At 39.6% G+C, this 19709-nt stretch overlaps 1 protein-coding gene across 3 annotated transcripts in view; it reads left to right on the top strand.

The window, feature by feature from the left end:
* LOC105196384 (cdc25-like protein phosphatase twine) overlaps positions 1 to 19709 on the top strand; it is a 46092-nt gene that overhangs the window by 10700 nt on the left and 15683 nt on the right. For all 3 annotated transcript variants that reach the window (XM_026132760.2, XM_011162313.3, XM_011162311.3), the window contains exon 3: positions 4332 to 4377. In XM_026132760.2, the coding sequence (XP_025988545.1) occupies positions 4332 to 4377 (46 nt within the window). The remainder of the gene's footprint in view (positions 1 to 4331; positions 4378 to 19709) is intronic.

Genomic DNA, 19709 nt, shown 5'->3' with positions numbered 1-19709 from the left:
TACGCGTACGCATACACGCGCCAACAAATGTATCTATCTATCTTTTGTGATTAACGTAATGCAGCGTACTTGTACCGGTCGTGAGCGAGCGGGAGCTGATGAGTATTTGGTGTCTCCCCTCTTCCTCGCCGTTTCACCAATAGCGAGATTCCGCATTGAGAGAGTCGATAGGTTATCACTCAACCGGCTCGTGGATGCCACGTGCGGGTACGTTACGGGCGAGTGTATGCCGTTTGTCGCAGGTTAAACGTAACGTTCCGACTGTTCTGTAACACTTGGTTCTGATCGAATCGTTTAAAAGATGTATATTTAGAAAGAGAAAAACAATTTATTCGCACAAGTAATTACTGATGTAATAGAGGATTAAATAATGATTTTTATTTAAACAAATTAAATTTAAACAAATTAAACAAATTAACATAAATTTTTATTATATAAATATTTTAGAAAGAGGTTATTTATCTGAAATATCTTTTCAATAAATGTCTTGAACATTTCATTACAACGAATTCAGTATTATCTACTGATTAGACAGTTATTACAAATGTTTAAATTAAGACTTGAATGAAAGCTTAAACGGGAAATAACTGAAAGCCTAAATTCAATCATTTGGTCCGAGACTCTCGAGAATATGGTCAATGTTATATCTTATCAACGTTGGATTGGCTAACCGTCGTGGCAGTTAACGTGCTAACTGAGGTTTAACCGATTCGTTTGCTTGGATACAGAACTAGAAAGAGACGGGGAACCCCAAGCAAAGGCTCAGCCAATTGTGACTAACGTTTACGGGAACGGTTTAGAATCAGTTACGGTAATACGGTAACAGTTGAAGGATATTATCAATGTACCGCGTGTCTAGTCATCTCCCTGCCTTCCGCTGAAGGATCGTCATGTGCGTCGGCTCCAGAGCTGAATTACACGCAGGATCTCGTGGAGGGCTAACGAGATTTGTCCCGAAATGGATATATTTCTTTCCTTTGGCGGGGCGCACAGGCTGCGCTTTATTTTTAACTACACTCGCGGGATCCGTACCCTTAATCTCGTATAAGGCCCCCACGTCGGCGGGAAACGGCTGGCGGGTACGTGTTCCTGGTGTTTGCGCGCGTATAGGAAACGGATGTCATGAGACATTTATCTAAAATTAGAAGTGTTGCCGATACGTCTGTCTCTCTTTCTCTCGCGCGGTATTAGTATTATGATTTGGTCTGCTTGCCATGCACGCTTTGCTTCTCGTGGCTTTGCTCTGGAGTGGAGTCACGACCGTTGAAGCGTACTTGCACATGTTACGCAGCCGCAGCCACAGCCGCTGCCTGTTACTCGCTGGGGAATGTGTCGCGTTAATTAGTGGGGGAGACCGATGGTCGTTCGCGCAGTCGACTTTACGTTGATGTAACAAAATCGTGCTGCTATTATTGTAGCAGCAGCGTACTGTCGACAAACTTTGCGTTTCGCAATGTTCTGTGTTGCCGGCATTCGCGGTATCTTTTACCATTAAATGTTAATGCCGTTTGTACCTATTTAGATATTTATATAAAATTTATATATTATATATTTTAAATAATATTAAATTACATTTATTAACATAAATATATAAAATATTTTGGAAAACGCGGATTGAATATGTCTTCGAATGATTGAGAGATGAATCGCGATTTACTTAGTCGCAGTTATTGCTATAAAGTTTTAATAATTAGAATTTAATAACCAATGCTGCTCTCTAAGAGTATAATACTATTGTATTACTATTTTTTTTATTTTTTTTTATGTAAATTGGTCTTAGAGGATTTACTCTAGAGATAAACGCTTTAATCGGCCCCTCGAATTAAAATTCAAAAAAAGTAGGGCAGAGTTGAATCTAATTACTCTGCAAAGTTCCTCTGTTTGATCATCGGAGTTAACCCGCGATAGGTCTTCATACATAACACATACTCGCCATCTGTTCGAAACTGTTGATTAATCTCTTATGACAGCTCGCACGAGGCATAAGATGCAGGCAGGCGAAATATTTAGCAATGCTAAGGAAATTTTCTGCCACCGCTCAGGTAGAAAGAGCAGCAGCGAGGTAGAAACCATCAGTGTGAGGGAAGCGAACCGAGAAGGAACGTTGAGATCAGTGATACGTTGACCTTTACCAGGCCAAGGTTCTCCATTTCAAGCGCTACGCTCGCCTGAAAATTCGCGTTGTGAATCCATCCTACCTTTCGACGCGAGTACGTAAGTAGCGCGAGGGTGCGTGTCACGGCCGATGCCTTCGACTTCCTGCGGAAGTGCGTTACGGTGTATGCGAGCGTCTTTCCTCTAGTTCTACTCTTATCTGTCATCTGGTAGGGATCCTATCTTAAAGTTTCGTCTAATTTCGCGTTCGTTTTGTATTCGATTCCTAGTCAAATTGCCTTCTGCTCTTTTTTTTTTACAATCCAATTTGTGCATTGTTCGACGTTGAATTTGATTTCGATTGTGAGCGCTTGTAAAAGATACACCTCGTTTAACCTCTTTTGAAAAAAGACGTCGGGCGGTAAGGCGACTGGTTTATCCCTGGGAGAAACGGCAGAAAACTCTGAGCGATGAACCTGCATCTTTTGCCAAGTATCGTTTCTCGTTTGGCGGGATTTAGGCTAAATGTGGAAGCATTCCTAGCGGGAGATGTCGCGCATATTAAGAATCTTACTCGGGATATATGGATACAATCACAACAAATGATACAACGTGAAAAAGATATCAAATACAGAATGTAGGATAAACTATATAGTTATCATAATTTATCATGTATATATTCGTACACGATTATCAAACATGTAAATGTAAAGTCTATTTCCAGTCAACATATTGTTTACAGTTTATTCTAATTTTCATAATTGAGTAGCGTTTATTTTAGAAACATTTGGTCATTTTTTAATGACAGAATTGCTCCCTAAAATTAATTAGAATATGTAGAAAGATTACAGCACTCACTTTGTTTTAAATAAATTATATTCTTATCGCACAGTGCGAAAAGAATAATTAAACGGGCATTTAGGCGATTTATCAAAATACTTTGCGAAACTGTACCACGAGAGATAAATGAAACGGAAGATATACGAGATACATATGTAGCATGCTAACGCTTCATCGCTCGACACATTGTACCCCTCGTCTTCTCATTGGTGCGACACGAAACGATTAAACGACCGGTCCCTCTACGTCTCGTATTCTTCCGGCCTAACTGCAGACTGGTCCTACGTTATGCGGGAGATAAGGATGACTTTATACGTCTTGCGTGCTGGAGCAACGACAATTCAATGAGAACGAATCCGCGTATAAATATCTCGTGGAGAATATTTTCGATAAGTCAGAATTTTTAGCTGATTTAAAAATGTGAGTCGCGGAAATGTATGAAAATGCTGAATTGTTCTCACCAATCGCGAATATTTTCAATCGTCCAATGGGAATGACGGGATTGACGGGAATTATTCTTTGGTACAATGTTTGTATAATAAAAAAAAAAAAAAAATTGATATTTATGTTACAATCGGTTCATTGTTCAAAATTTTGCGTAGAATTTTTATAATACTCGAGTATTAATTTAATATGATTGTTATTTGAATATTTTGTTTGAAATTAATATTTAACATTTCTCAGTACAGTTAGAGACGCGCAATATATGTTAAATTTAAAAAGAAAAACGAGGACAAATTTCCAACTGTAGCATTTTTTTTTACGATCTATGTGTGTTCCACATGGCACGCACGTGCGACCTATGCCACATTCTGGGATTTTGAGATACCTGGGGTGCACTTGTCACACCGGGATTGTTCGAGCAGACTCCGCCGAGATTGCGATTCGGGATGAATGGCGAGTTGCAGATGGTGGTAGCGGTTCTACGATAGCAACGACGATAATACGAGGCAGCGCGGTAATTTCTGCTCATTATCTGTCCGACGTTCGCAGTGGCGTCTGTATGCTTGGCGGCGGGACCGATTGTTATTGGAACGCGAGAACGAAAGCCTCGAGCAAATAAACGAACGGGCGACCGCGACCAGCATCCGCACGTTCAGTTCGCATCTTGCATGCGGTTAGGAGATTCGCGACAATGGGGAAATAGAACGCATACGGGCTCCACATGCGGTTCTATGAAAGAGAACACATGTTCCCTTCGATAATCACGGTTACCGGTCCAGTCCTTTAAGCATGCAAATCTCCGTCAATATTTCTGCGCGCGAGACGTGATTTTTATATTTATTGTAATCTTTCTTCCGAGAGACCACGACGATCTTCCCATAAAATCCACTCCGGCAGCGCTCTGCTGCGAAACACGATCTCTCGCTCTAACGTCTTTCTGTCTTTGGTTTCAGGTACCTCCAGCGCCTTTCATTGCGTCAACGATCAGAGAAGTGATGGGTAAGTCCATATCATTATTTATTTGCGATATGATATTCGTCATGTCATATCTCGCGCATAATAATTTCTCTACGTCGTATAATGTTATTCGCATTATTCATCAAGTCAATTTAATTTAGACTGATTAGTTTTAAACATAAGGTCCATGATCCTAATTTAAATTGCAACTCTTTTGTCTTGTGTGAAGTCGAAATACCTCTTAGCTATCTCTTGAACGGTAAAATAAAGATGTTGGGAGAAAGACTAAAGTATTATAATTAGGAGAATCGATACTCGAGACAAGTGTGCGTCGATGACAGTATTTACCGTGAACCTGCATAAGCTATTATCACAGCTGCCGCGCTGTCTTTTAAGAATTCACCCTCTACCCGATACACGCCGTTCGTCCGTCGACGCCTTCGAGACGTGCCGCAGTATCTGACCGGCGCTTCAAAGTGAACGGCTTTTCAGAATTAGGAATCGGCGATTAGGAATAGTCGCACGTTTTATTAATTCGTAGGAACGCGTTCTGTATAGTTGGCCAGTTGCGTGAGAATTGACCCTATAGCTTTTCCGCTCGTTACACCGCCACCGAGGGCTCCATTCATGCTCCGCGGTTCATTCATCGCGTCTCACTGAGAGCCTTTCTCTCTTTAGACGCGCGCGCGGTCTCGTCGCCGGTATCGTCGTCGTTTTCGTATGGTGCATGCCATCCAGACCTAAGTCCAAGCTTGGACCCATCCAGACACACAGAGCCCTTCGCCTACGGCATCTCTTCCCCCTCGTCTTTCTTCTCTCTTCTTTCTTAGCGTCTACTTTTAAATCCGAAACTGGCGGGAAAAGATAGCGTCCCTGTCGCTAAGCCTTTACGCACCTCCCGCGCTTCTGTCAGCTTCCTGTCGGTGTTTCACGCTGTTATAAAAGAGGAAACATTCTGCTTTATCCCTCAATCTAGGGCTTATTGCACACATCCTCTTCGTGTGTCTTTCTGCCAAATAAAGGGGAACCGTTCGTATCACGCAGATGAAAGTAGTCGTGTTGATAGTCGTAACGCTTAAAACGTGAGACGAAATACAAAGTAACGATTCTCTTCTCGAGAATTTGAATTTGATTACAAAAAACAGGATGAAAAGATTTTACTAGTTTTTTTTTTTATATAAAGAGAGGGAGGCGACTACTTATTATTTCTGAATTATTTTTTTAAATAATTTAGAACAATTTAATGATGTCGATGCCTTCAAGTAGTATAGTTTTCGTTCTTTGGGTGGTCTTGCAGATTTAATTACACGTGTTAAAGTCTTGACAAGAACAAAGGGTGTAAAATGACATGAGATATCTGACACGCTGATGGATACAAAAAACTCGATATTTTTTTTTGAAACCACCACACCTATGTCCTTTGTCTCTTATGCGTAGCTTAAGATCACCCATGTTGCGCATTCGCGAAAGTATGCATTTAAGAGTATGATTGATTATTATATTTTATGTCGTAAATCGTCGAAAATGATAAAATAAATAAATTTGACGATTTAGATTTCACGATTTGTCGTTCATTTACAAATAAATTTAAAAAAAAAGTATCGCAACGAAGTAGACGCAACGAAGTTAGGGTTCTACTTGCGAACTTCAGTCGTGACTATACTAATGTGAGAAACGTGAAGAGATACCGTAATTAAGAAAGAACCGGGAAAAGCACCGGTTTTCTTTGTTGCTAGGCGAAGAATTTATTTTCTCTTGGTATGTGCCTCGGTTCTTTAAGGGCCTTTCTTGATGGCCCTACCCATCTACCCCCCTCGTCTACTCCCGCGACTGGTCCCGCGTTCCTCCTCTACTACATTCTACCGCCTCTATTTATCTTGGTATGAAGTGAAGTATACGACCGACGGAACTTCAACTTCAAAATAGAACGTAGAACGTGTTCTACGACGCAGTATTCGAATGGATATAATCTAACGGTCAAAATCTTAGTAGTCAGGTGCCGGAATCCGAATAGTCATAGTATTCGAAGTTCAGTCCGTCTTTTCCTCTACTGAACTTCATCTGACGAATCGTTTTATCTTCTACTTAATTTCATATTACGTTACGATACATATCTGTATAACGTAAATTGTCGCTAATTAACATAGAATTAAAATCTAAGTATTACACCGTGTAAATGAAACTATCGTACAGAAAAATTTCTTTCGATCTTTTTATTGTCCGAACTTGGTTGCCAATTGTAAAATATGTAGGTACTTGCATAAAAATATTATATAGAATTTCATAATCTTAACTTTTAATTCCTAAATAATACTTTCAGTTATTAACAATTATTAAGAATAAAACAGTTTTTTTTTTCTTTTCAAACAAACAGATTATAAGCAAAATCAACTTTTTTTTTTCTTCGAATATGGAGTGTAAATATTTACTAACGGATACTTAGGATGATTTCATTATTTAGATATCGCGAATTTTAGTCCGATATCGCCTTTTTTATCGAACAGTACCATGTATTGTGTTCACTCCAGACTGGACTGCGAGAAAGCAGCTGATCCTACGAGCGCCATTTGTGTCGCTCGCATTAAAAAGGAGGCGAACTTTAAACTTTATCTTGGTATTATGATAACAGAGATGTTTGAACTGCGCCCTTCCCAGGAAGTTCTATCATGAAAACTCGCGATGCACGCCCGATAACAATGTTTGCGTATGCAAGCTAATCAGAGAAATCGGAGAAGATCGACGCCGGCGATGAAGTCAACCGGCGTTGAAGATGTCTGTTAACTAGGCAGAAAAACATAAAACGGTAGATTAATCAGTTCATGAGAAGATCGAGAAAAATCGGTTTGCGACCTTTTTTAAATTAAATGGCTTATGTTAACTTATTCGTCACAGTATAAAAACTTTAGAGTGAGAGAAAATAACATGAAATTAAGGAATTTACACGACTGCTTTTTAAAGTTTGTTTTAAAGTTTACAATTTCTTTTTGCATTATTTTTTTTTCTTTAATCATTTAAAATGAATATTAAAAAGATGTAGGATCCGACTTTGCTAGAAAGATTTGTTCAGCAATTGCTGTATCATTTGAATAGTTGACTGCGAGAAGATACTTCTTACATGAAGTTTACATTGCGTCAGAATTTCCTTTGCATATATTATACGTAAGGATCTGGAGGAGAGTTTGAGATTTTCAGAAAACATCTTCCGTTTCTTTGTGATACTATCCTCTTTAAAGCGCGGGAAGAAACTGGTATTGCTCAGGGATACCAACTTCAACGATGTCGAACGTGCGATGAAAATATTTATTTTAAAAAAAATCACAGTGTATCAAGAGTTACATTTCACGAAAAAACACTAAAATTTTTACGTTTTTTTCTTTTTTATCGCCATCGTTTTCACGAATCATCAATTAAAAAGAAAAAAAACCGGATGATGAAGTTTATTGCTTTCCCACTTAATCCGCGACGGGAACCCGCACAAACTCTTTAATTATAACTCTCCCAGAGAACCCGTTGGATGTAACGTCTCTGTCTCATTACGTTCTAGTCATTGTTCTTGTTATCTTTCTATTACTCATGTCAAGATTGCGCGGGCGAGATATCGTCGATAAATCGGGAAGGTGCGGGTGAAAAGTCGACAAGCGATGAAGCGACTCGGTGATTCCCGCCGACGTATTTCCGGAAATTGAGTCCCGATTTCTCTCGGCGCGGGAAGAAATTTACGACGAGTATCTCGCGGCAAATGCAAATGCTCCTCTTTCACGTCTCTTGGTTTTCAGAGACCGCGTCGTGGTATCTTTGCCGAACAGCATTCCAAACGGCGAAGAGTCGGCCCTTACCATTGGCCGGCGTTTCCCGCCAAGACGGAACCAGTTTCGGCGCGCCAAGCGACTCTTCTCAGTTAATCGCCATCGAATCGCCAATACGTCCTTCCCACTTCTTTCCTTTTCCTCTGCCCTCCTCGGCGAGTCCACCCTCTTCGACAAGACTCGTCAAATTTCACTCGTTTTATGGATTTGTTCTTTCCGCTATTTTCAAATGTCATCGAATGACATCAGTGGCAGCTACAAAGTGGAGAGGTTATTCAAATAAACATTTTGTTTTTTGCAATAGAAATATTGAATATCCATTTTCAGATATCTTTTAATTTTTCTTTGGAGTAGAGCATTTAAAGAGTTAATGAGATGGTTTTAGTAATCAGAAACTGGAGAAATAAATTAGAAAAAAAATAGCGAGTAACTAGATATAAATCTTATTACATTTAAGAGATCTCAATTGTTTATTTTTCAAATTGTAACATTTTGTTGTTTATATAAATTATACATAAAAAAAATGATAATTTTAGAGTCCTGAGTTGTTTGTTATCGTCAAACTTCTGCAATAGAAATGTTGCATAATTTGAAAACTGGTTAATTCGTAAATAGTTTATCGAAATCGTTGATTTCTTGGCGTTCACATGCAAGAAAGAAGCGGGAGAATTCAGGCGCCGCTTTTACGACGGCTTATACTCACACGAACGCACGATAACGCGTCTCGGATTCCCGAAGCACCCCAATTTTATTGTACCTCTCTACACGAGAGACCTATATTGGCATCGCGCCTTTATCGATACAACAAGTACAATGCACTCCCAAAGATATCCGAAAGGGAATCCGTGAAAGAAGCATTTTTTCGCAGCACGTTCCCGGCGGAACGTTAAGCTGAATGGCGGTACGTCGGCGCATTATTACAAACACGATGGATCGCAAAAGTTGCCGCGCGTTTTTCTGCCTCCCTCTCGACAGATCGCATTCTCACTCCTCCTCCTCCTCCTCCTCCATCTCGCCTCGTTTTAATCACCCGTCTCCCTCTCGCGACGGCGCAGGTCGCCCTTTTCACGATCTAGAGCCCGATCTCGTAGGTGGTTTTGAAACATCGTGTCTTGGTTCTCAGGTAGGTGTGGGAAGAAGGTGACTACTTTCTGTGGTACCTGTGCGTCGATAGCGTTCGTACTGCCGCCCGTCTGAGTATTGAGCCTTTGCCTGGACCCGCCATCCGAAGGATCTTAGAGTGAGAGCTACAAAGAGAGAAAGAGAGAGAGAGAAGCAGGGTGGGACCTGCCTGTGTTCCCTTTTACCATCCGTCCTTTCTCGCTCTCTGTGTGGTACCTGTCATTGTTGGTTTTGCACGGTTATTGGTTCTGTATGTCCTACATTTTTGCTCAAAATACGCCTCCAGCAGCTGATTTGCTATCGCGGTTACGGGCAAAGAGTTACAGCCAATTGAAAGCATTCTAGTAAAGAAAAACTTTTCTAGAACGTTTCTGTGTCACGAGTGTCTCACATTTGTCTTACTATGACAGTTCCTTTATCATTTTTTAAAATACTTGTCTCTTAATTGACACTTTTACTTGGAAACTGAAGTCTTTTTTAGACTAATTCGCGTGTAATATTCGAAGTGACTATATCATTAAAACAAGTCCGATTGTATAACTAAGTAACTACTAAATTATATAGTTATGTAACAACGCAACCAATACATAATAATTATATCATTTCAAATGTTAAGATATTTCGTCGCGGTGAAACTTCAAAGAAATTTCCAACATTTTTCGCGTGAGAGAAAAATGAGAAGATATGTTCTCGGTTCTGGAAAACACTACCAGAAATAAGCTTTCTTAGCCGAAGCTTCTTGTTACGCTTGAGTAAGCAGGTTGACATCCGCCTATAACATGTAGTGATGAAGTTCGAGGATCCTCCCAGGATCGGATAACCGTCTTTCTTCTACGTATACGTCTGTGTGTTTTTCTTGCGTACATGTGTTTTCTTAGCGCCATAGCGCAAGGTTCACGACTGAACTTATATAAAAGTTATATTTAAAATGTGCAGGTATACCTTTATTCACAACTATTTTGACTTAAGACTTTTGACACTTATCACGATCGGCACGTGCGGTCGCGATAGTTTCGTTGTTAGAATCAGAAAGGACTTCTTCTGAAGCGTCCCCCTTGAATTCGACGAATGTGTCGAGAGATGTCCCAGGATCGTACTCGATTCACCTTGAAAGGCGGCCAAGATTCGCCCGTTCTCGCGCGTTCCCGCGCATTTGCTAAATGACACTTCCGTCACCTGGAGAATCCGAAACCCCGCCCGGCGTCGCAACGGGATCAACACTTATGGTGACGAAGGCTTTTATTATACGGAAATACCGAGCGCGGGATCCCATCCGAAACTTGAAAAAGCCCGGAATTGAGTATTCCGATTTTCAACATCCCTGATCTTCGAAGCCGGGCGCGTTCTTTTCGTCTCGCCGTTTATATTGTATGTAGAATGAAATGAGGTTTTAACCGAAAGATTTCCCGAAATTTCGGTCGTCCCAGGAATGTTTCTGTTCTTTTTTTCGGACTTCTTAAACCAGCCGCACACACTCAAGGAGGCGTACTCGAGAGAAGATGAACCGTGAGACGATTCGTGAGTTTGCCAGTAGAAATGGGTCTTTATAGTCCTTGTACTTGTATCTTTCTGGGGGTCCCTCGGCCGTTTGCTGTGTGTGTATACACGGCATGGCGTGCATGTGTAGATCCCTGAGGGAGAAACCCGGCAAAAGAAACAGAAGAACAAGGGTGGAACTTGCCGCCGTCGTTACCAGCCTACCTGGGCTTTTTAAATCCGTAGGAGTTTTTTAAAAATGGAGTTTGGCCATCCCTTCACCTTGTCTCTGTCAGCTGTGCTTAGGAATGTCAGCTGATTATGTTTTGGCGGGAAAACGGCGTGGCGGAAGCTAGCTTCGCAATGACAGATCTACCGTTCCGATCCATGTTTTTTTATCTGGAAAAAAATTGTCTCGACGGTTTGAGTCTGATTAGACACGGATACGCCCACCGTTCTCCAAGGCCGCGTTCTCTTTCACGGTAGCCAACCAGTTAATTACCGGTTGTTACAGCGCCAGATTCTCGTGGTCCGACGTCGTTACGTCCCATAACTCTTTTATAGTTCATCTGTTGCGATTTTTGCACTTCTACATACGTCAATTATCTAACAATAAACTCGTACAGTAGTCACATTAACTAAATACTTTAATTTATTACGAATTTTAATTATGTGATTAAAGTCTTCAAATTTGTGCTTACATTCTTTTTGCTCCGCTTTGAAGTCCTAAAATATTTTTACGCTTAACTCTTAATTAAATCAAAAGAGTTTTAATTGGTTGGCACTTCTAAACAGTTGGTTTTATGGAATTTTCAATTGTGGACGAAGTCACTTTAAACTTCTTTTTATTAATCGTCATATAGTGATAATTTAATTGCAGCGTGTATTTAAATGGGACGCTTTAAAAATCTGATTTAGATGATGTGAATAGAGAAAAAAACTTGATTCAAAATACTGGTGTAGATTAAGGTGATTTTTTTAAATGCAGTTAATGATATACTCGGCTATCGGGATTTGTAGCGCTCGGTATCATGCTGAAACTCGAGCCGGTTCGCTGAAAGAACCTTCGTGGATCCTCGTCCATCACAATATATCTATGTACTCTCTCTTACTCGTCGTGAGAGTGCGGACGAAGGATCACTGCCCACATGCCGACACGTCTGGCTAGTGGTTAGTTCCCATGGTTTCGATCCCAAGAAAATCCCGCCAAAATTCGCTTATTGAACGTTTCTTATCGAACTCTATCATAAAGAAATATAATAATACAATAATTGCATTTAATAAAATTTTCTTTAGAAACGCGGCACGTTTGCATTTGTAGAACGTCTGGCAAGCTATAGATATGCTACTCAAAATAATGAATGCAAAGAATATAGTAAGAAAAATATTTTGGCATACATCTCGAGACGTATAGGGACGTCTTATATACTTTTTAAAAAAGAAACGAAAAGTATAAAACTTTAAACTAATGAAGTGGAAGTGGACTAGTTAAATTGTGGAATCTTTTCAATTGTACTGAAATATAATAACTAATTGTAAGTTTTCATAATAGAGGATAACATCTCATTCATAAAATAGCACCCAATCTGTAAATAGTTAACAACAGAAATGAAGCTATATAACGCTTATTAGGATTTTTCCTAAAGTGGTCAATACTTCTTTAGAATTGTAGTGACCGTTTCTCATGCCTGGTGTGGCACCTATTGAATAATTTCTTGAAATACTGTCACGAAAGTAGGAATCATCCTGTAGGAATGTTTCTGCTGTAAACTTTCGTAAGTCATGCTAAAATTTAAACCAGAATTTACCTGCGGTGTAAAAATATTTAAAGACTCAAAACACACACATTAAGACATATGATGTGTAAAATCATGTATACAATCTTATTTTGAAATTTGAATTATAAAGTTATAGGTGTAAAGTTATAGGTTTAAGACTGTGACTTTTTACAAGCTTACAATTAGTAAAAATTTTGGTACCAAACGATACCATATTCTAGATATAATGATTGGTAACAATGATTAGTATGAACATGTGTCATATTCAAAAGATTTCCACAATTGTATAAATGCGTAGAATGAAATGTGCTTATAACTTAATTACTATAATGCCCTAAAGTAGTTTTCATTCGAGTCGGTTTCAATGAAAACACAAGTTAGAATTTGTCAAAGACCAATTCGAAAGAAAGGATAACTCAATAGAAGATTTAAGAGACTATAACTGTGTTGTGTTTTTTTGTTCAAAACTACTACAAAGAAAAAAAATATGTACCCATGCTCTTTCCGTTGAACGATTTGTGGTAAAAAATAACTCAACATAATCTCTCTTTTCCGAAACTTCCAAATTCTAATTGATGATCCGACTGGTTTTTTTCTTGAATCATAGCGTGTTATTACAGACATTATAAAGTTATGCTTATTGTACGAAAAAAAGTAAGGCAGCGGTACGACGGTTTCATGGTAGTGCAGGTAACTGATATTTTAAATTCGCCGGCGAATCCTTTACCTTCGAAAACATTTTGGAGTGGGAACGACGGCACCAATCGAGAGTAACCGAAATTTCGCCTTGGTGTAGGGTGATTTACAAAAGACCACCGGCTTGCTTCGATGTGTGAGAGCCAATTGAGAACGGGCCTTCGGGCGTTCTCAGCTGATGGCCTCACGAGGTTTCTTGGGACCCTACGGGGAGGATCTCCCCGTCGGGGAAAAGGGTGTCGACGTCAGTGCGTCCGGTGGAGTTCTTCTCGCCATTACTGATGAGGCAATTTTGATGGCAGGCCGCGATACATTCGCTCCTGCATGCCGTACAATTCTTGGTAACCGCGTGTACAACACACGCACGATAACATTGCGTCGTTTACTTGTTCATTTCCTCCGTGGTCGCATGAGAACGTATCGGGAATACATAAACGAAAGAATTACAGCAGCTTCTGTAGGTAGTTCTTCAAAACGATCAGCCTCTCTGAATGCATCGAAGATATAGAAGTTATCGGATACTTAAATAATCTTGTATTCAACAAAATACTCGATCGCTTAATCTTTCGACATTGTGCAAATATAAGAAATAATTTTGAAATTTCTGCTCTTTTTTAATTTTAATGACAGTCTGTTAATCCTTTTTTTAATTGTCTCTCTCTTTCTTAAATAAAAAATTGAAATATAAGAGTTGAATGTATCAGACGCCATTATAGAAAAATAACAAAATATCAATTTATACATTTCTTTGAATTTAGAAATGCCCGCTGACAGATTTTTAAATTTATCAAAAACATTTGTCATTGAAATTAACGTTCAGTTTCTGAGGTTTAACATCCGTCTTGATGAAAGGGAAAATGTGTATCATGAAAAAGAATACAGTTACCGTCAAAAAAGAAAAGAAAAACAGACACCAGATGACTGAAATCAACGATTCGACTCTTTTAAGTTTTACAGAATGGTCCTGTTGAGTCTCAAGGCTCCTATATTTTTAAATTTTAAGTCTTAAAGATTCCATGAATGATATTTTTCGTGTTACGCGCAGTCATTTAAAAATATATTATTATGAAAAAAGAACAAAAAAAAAACAAAGCGCATTTCTGTCGTATCAATAGAACGAACGAACGAACGTTTCCGATTTACTCGAGCGGAAGAGAACGTGCGGCCCCGCGGTCTCATCAAAAAGCCGCACTTGTAAATAAAGAATAAAGAGAAAGACTCGCGCGCCAGCGGATGCTCTGAATATATTGAATACGCAATCGCGCGAATCGTAGACGTAGTTCCCGATTCCGCCGGCACAAAATAATGGAACCTGCCATGTGCGTTTCGGCGTCGGACGTCTTTTCGTCTTTGTGAATCGAGAATGCGAACACGAGAGCAAAACCACCCCCTGCGCACGCTTCCGGTGAATCAGGTACTCATGTTCATACGCGTTGCGACCAGCTCGGTTTCCGTTCGGCAGGTTGAAGAAAATAACCCGCACACATGCCCATACACGTATGCATTCTTTTAATAAGACCGATGAATATTCTTACGCAATCGTTGAATGAAGAGAACGGAACTCTGAAGTTGCCGATTCCGGTTCTCTCAGATAAGTAAATATGAAAAAAGAGTTGTGTCCGAATTAATCGTTGAAGATTAAACGACTCTGAACTTAAGCCTTTATATTACTCTTGGAGAGATTACTTTATTGAAATGCGAAAAAGATAAATTGAAACAGCCAGATTGATCACATCAAATTAATTTTTGAATAATCCCCTTATACGTTTTATATTTTATAAATTATTTAATCAAAATATTAAGTTTTGCCAACTCGGTATTTTGATTGAATTATTTTCAATTGATTAGATTATTTTTTTTTTGTTATTCAATGACAATACTTACATAATTAATATATAATTATAGAGGATTTTAATTGGATTAAGGAACGAAGGAACGTAAATATATCACGCAGAATTTTTTTTCATAGATATTGATCTGTAAAACGCAAAATATCGTTGCAACATTTGTAAACCGAGGTTAATGACAGAAAACCGGTGATGATATAATCCATCGTTAAACCCGTATGACCGATGCCTTCCGTATGCCAACAGTATTAATCACTAAAATTGCTTACGTCCACTTGAGATTTTTATTTCTGAGAACGACTCTCCGTAGCGAGAGTCCTCCAACCTCTTCAGCGAAAAGAGAATTAAAAACTGCTCTCGTTCTTTGTCTACGAAAAATTTTTACTATCAAGAACCTCAAAAATGACTCTAGTTAGATATTGAGCCCGTACCACTCCATTTTTTATGACTATAATCCAAGAATTGACAATATTTTACGCAAAATATCTTTCACAAATTACCAGGAATACTCGTTACTAAACTCAATCATAAATTATTATGTCGCAAAATTAATATAAAAATTTATATCTCAAGTAGCTCAAAATTACGGATACTATTTATCCGCGCAAACTGTTTATCGATATTGGTCTTTGGATGTATGTATTAGTTGCATTCATCGCTTCACGAATGGACAAGTTAAAACCGCAATGGGCAAGTCAAACCGAGTAAATCAGTACGCTTTCCAGAAAATTACAATGCACGCCGGCATTTCTCGCCTGACGTTTCTCGCTGGTCCGCCGCATCGAAGACGGTTAAAAATTACATAACAGTGCTCTCGCTTTATCCCACGTTTCTTCATTCTCTTTTCTTTCGTCCCGGTATGCCGATAGAGAGAGAGAGAGAGAGAGCGTCTCTTTTTCTCTTCCCTCTTCTCTTTCTCTCTCTCTCTCTCGACTCGACCGGCGACGTGGCGGGCTTTCGGTTGCCCGGCAACAGCGGCAAGTTCTCGGGACGAATCCCGCACAGATCGTTCCGTGCTGCGCGGGAAACGCGCCAAGACGAAGCGGTCCATCTCCACGCGGCGCCGTCGCGCCTCGCCGGCTCACCTCGCTCGCTTTGGGCGCCGCCCGCATGTGGAAGTGGTCGTTAAATAATCGCTAAACATTAAATTCTATCTCGTCTAGCGGGTTTCTCTTCTCCCTCGCGCCGGCTCGCGATATCGAGCCTCCGTTATCCGATCACCTTACGAGACGTACGTTACAGCTCGGATTACCTGTCCGCGCCACCGCCACGCCCGGCCTGCGTATCCGCCCGCACGATCTATAAGCTACGCATTAGAGTGTCGCTCCGAAAATTTCTTCGTCGTAAGACGTGCTATGATGTATGAAAATGGTCGAAGATAAGGAGCAAAGTAGGATATCACTCGCGGACAGTATGAGAGAATTCCGAGAAACGATCAGAAGGAAGATGGGACCAAAGGATAAAATGCTAAGTATGCCTGTCGATGGATACGAGAAGAAAATGCTGACGTTGATTGATTGGAAATAAAATGTAAAATTCGTATACAAATCTTTTCCTATTATCAGTTGAATTGTTATGCTTATTTTCTTTTGTACTCACTCATTTTTCTACGACAATCGACACAATTGCAGTTCATCACTCGGTGACGCTTTTCTGTAATTTATAATACGCCTTTAGGAAGCTTTGTTCAAGCACGGACTTCGGGACACGTGATGTAAAACTGTTTAAAATGGAGATCCCGATCGGAATTATTCCATTTCACACAATAGAAATCTAGAAAATAATTGAAGAAATTCCGATTGGAATCCATTCCCCCAAAAAATTGCATAATTCTCCGGTGGATGGAATACCGAACGCTAGATTGTCGGATATAAGCTTGACATGAAAATATTTTGACACCCCACTTGCCGCGTCCGAGCATTTTTTTTATCCTTCCACGCCGTTGTAATCCTTGGAAGGCGTCTCGATATTCGTCGAGAGAGATATTCGATAGTCGACAGCCATACAGTAATCGGGGGCGACTCGATCTTCCATGGGCGGCTATCGGAGCGTGAACTTCCGCAGGTTTTCCAAACGATTACACCTGTAGCTGCGAGAAAGCCCGACGCAAAGCACACACCCCTATCACTCGTTCCACGCACATGCTGGCGCGTACCGAGTCTCCTCCACTTCCTCCACTTGCTACTTCAACCGCGATTCCTTCTTCCGTGCACGCGCGCACCTTCCATGCCTTTTGTGTTTCCTCTGTGTTTTCTACTACTGCCACGTACGCGATCAGTCTGTTCCGACAACGTTTCCACCTAAGCTGGCAGAGTGACTTTTAGCAGACCAAAGTAATAGACAAGTCACTTTAACACTGCTATGCTTGGGCATCGATTTACAAGCGTTCTTCGATCATCAATCTTATTTTTGGTAAATCGGAAGAGTACGACCGCGACAAGATCCGAAATTATTGATTTCTCGTGTCCAGCTTTTGTTTCTTATCTTGACTAAATTTTTCAATTTGAATGAATTTCTTCAATTCAAGTATTTATGTAGTTAAACATATATGTAGTTAAGTATAAGTTAAATATACAATTGCTTAAATTGAAGTTCAAGTATTTTATGTATTCAAGTCAAATACGTAAATACTAGAACTGAAAAAAATTTAATCGAGTCGAAAAATTTAGTCGAGTTAACGACTTTTTTTTTCTCAGTACAGAGCTATAAAAGTTTTCCTATCTCTACCGGCTTTTAAAGAGGAGACATCTTCTGGAAACGTTAAAGGCTCTAGAGTACAGAGCCTTCAAAATCTGTTTACGGTCTACAAAAGCATCATTGTTCATTCCATCGTCCATTCGCAAAATGGCCAGCAGTAGCGGTAAATTAACCGTCTTCGCTTTTCAACCTTACCTAGCAACCGTTCGCCTTCGCTGTCCCTCGAGTCTTTTTGTACCTTTCTTGTTTTTGCCGCGCGTTCTCCTTCCTCTTCATCTTCTTCGCATGCTTCTTTTCTTTCTTCTTCTTCTTCTTCTTCTTCCTCTTCCTTCTTCATATCAAGCCTCTTGACCCTCCTACTACTCCTCCTCGAACCACCAGACACGTAGGGGAGAGGAATGCAATTCCGGAGAGGCGCAACACCGCCATTCCGTTGATGATGGAGCAACGGCCCTTTCGGTTGTCGCTTTACCGTGTGTGGTATCGAACTTGGCGATACGTATACGTTTGTGTTTTTCGATCTTCCCTTAGGCGGTACAAGAAAAATAGTCTGGGATCGCGCTTGTCTAATTCGTACGTTCCGCGTTTCTTCTTCTTTTTTTTACTTCGCTCTATATCTTGAAAGTCTTTATTAAATTCCAGCGCTGAGTTCGTATTCTTTCATCTTGAAATGACTTTAGTTATATACGTGTATATAATAATATCTTTTATGATGCCTTTATCATTTTCACTGCTCTCAATAACCATATTTCTTCATTTTAATAATCTTGAACCTAATGACGTTGAAGTCTCCAAAATGGAGTTTAATATTATTATCGCCGATCGTATTTACGTATGTGTGCGATAATGCAGATAACAACAGTGTCAACGGCAGAAACATATCAGTTTTGAAAGTAGAGTCGAATTATCGGGCGAAGAGAGCAGGAGCGACGTTGGCAACGGTTTTTTCGGCTTCGTTTCATTTCAATGGCGCCGTGGGTGGAACCCTAGCAGAACTTTTGGATTTCTTATATCCAAAGCGGCTTCGACTGAGCGACTCTTTTTGAAGTGCGTGTAACCGAACGACCGACCATCCGGTTCGCACCTCTCTCTCTCCCCCTCTCTCTCTCTCTCTGGACCACTTTGTTAGCAAAAGGAGTGATAATTTTGAAAGAAAAGGAAGCGCGAAAGGGAAATCCTGTGGGTTAACGTTTCTCCAAACACATACACAAAAGCATCATATTCAGACACGTGTAACAATTGTAAACCGGATCTGCGAACAAACTCTATGATAAGTCAGAGATAAGTCTGTGTATAATTGCAACTTGGTGGTTTCGAGCTGATATCGCATCCGAATGATGCGATATCTAAAAACAGAATGTATCAAAATTTGCATAACATACAAATGAGGCTTTCGCGATCTTGTAGAATGTAATCGACAAATTAAAATAGAAAAATTTTAAAGGTTGGTCATAATAATTGCCAGATATTATAGAAGGATATTTTATAATCTTACGCGAATTTTTTCTTATTAAGAATGTTTAATTTTTATTTTATGTATTTTTATATTAATTTTTAATTAATTCTAATATATTTCATAATTTAATTATGTTCGCAACATTGAATTTAAATAGTCTATTATTACAAAAATGTTTATTAAATGATTTGGTTGACAGTTAATATCTTCCGCAAAGAGTTAACTCAAACATTCCAGATGTACCTTCGTTCGATTTCTACGTATTGATTGACGTGACCCTGGAGTTACAGTACGTATCCGTTGTGTGCTCAGATAAAGCAACGGTACTCAGGAAGTTACGTTATAAAACTCAAAATTGTTTGCGATAAGATTTTTATCGAAACGTTTATTTGCAACATTTTCAACTTTATTAAATTTAATTTTCTATGTTTCCTAGCGTGTGACTTTGAGCTTTTGATCGACACTGTATTCTGGAAGTTAGTCTCGATGAAAGCGA

This window comes from Solenopsis invicta, chromosome 4 (assembly GCF_016802725.1).
Source record: "Solenopsis invicta isolate M01_SB chromosome 4, UNIL_Sinv_3.0, whole genome shotgun sequence".
Classification (NCBI taxonomy): Eukaryota; Metazoa; Arthropoda; class Insecta; order Hymenoptera; family Formicidae; genus Solenopsis; species Solenopsis invicta.
The sequence above is the reverse complement of the archived record's forward strand: the minus strand, read 5'-3'. Positions and strand labels throughout refer to the sequence as shown.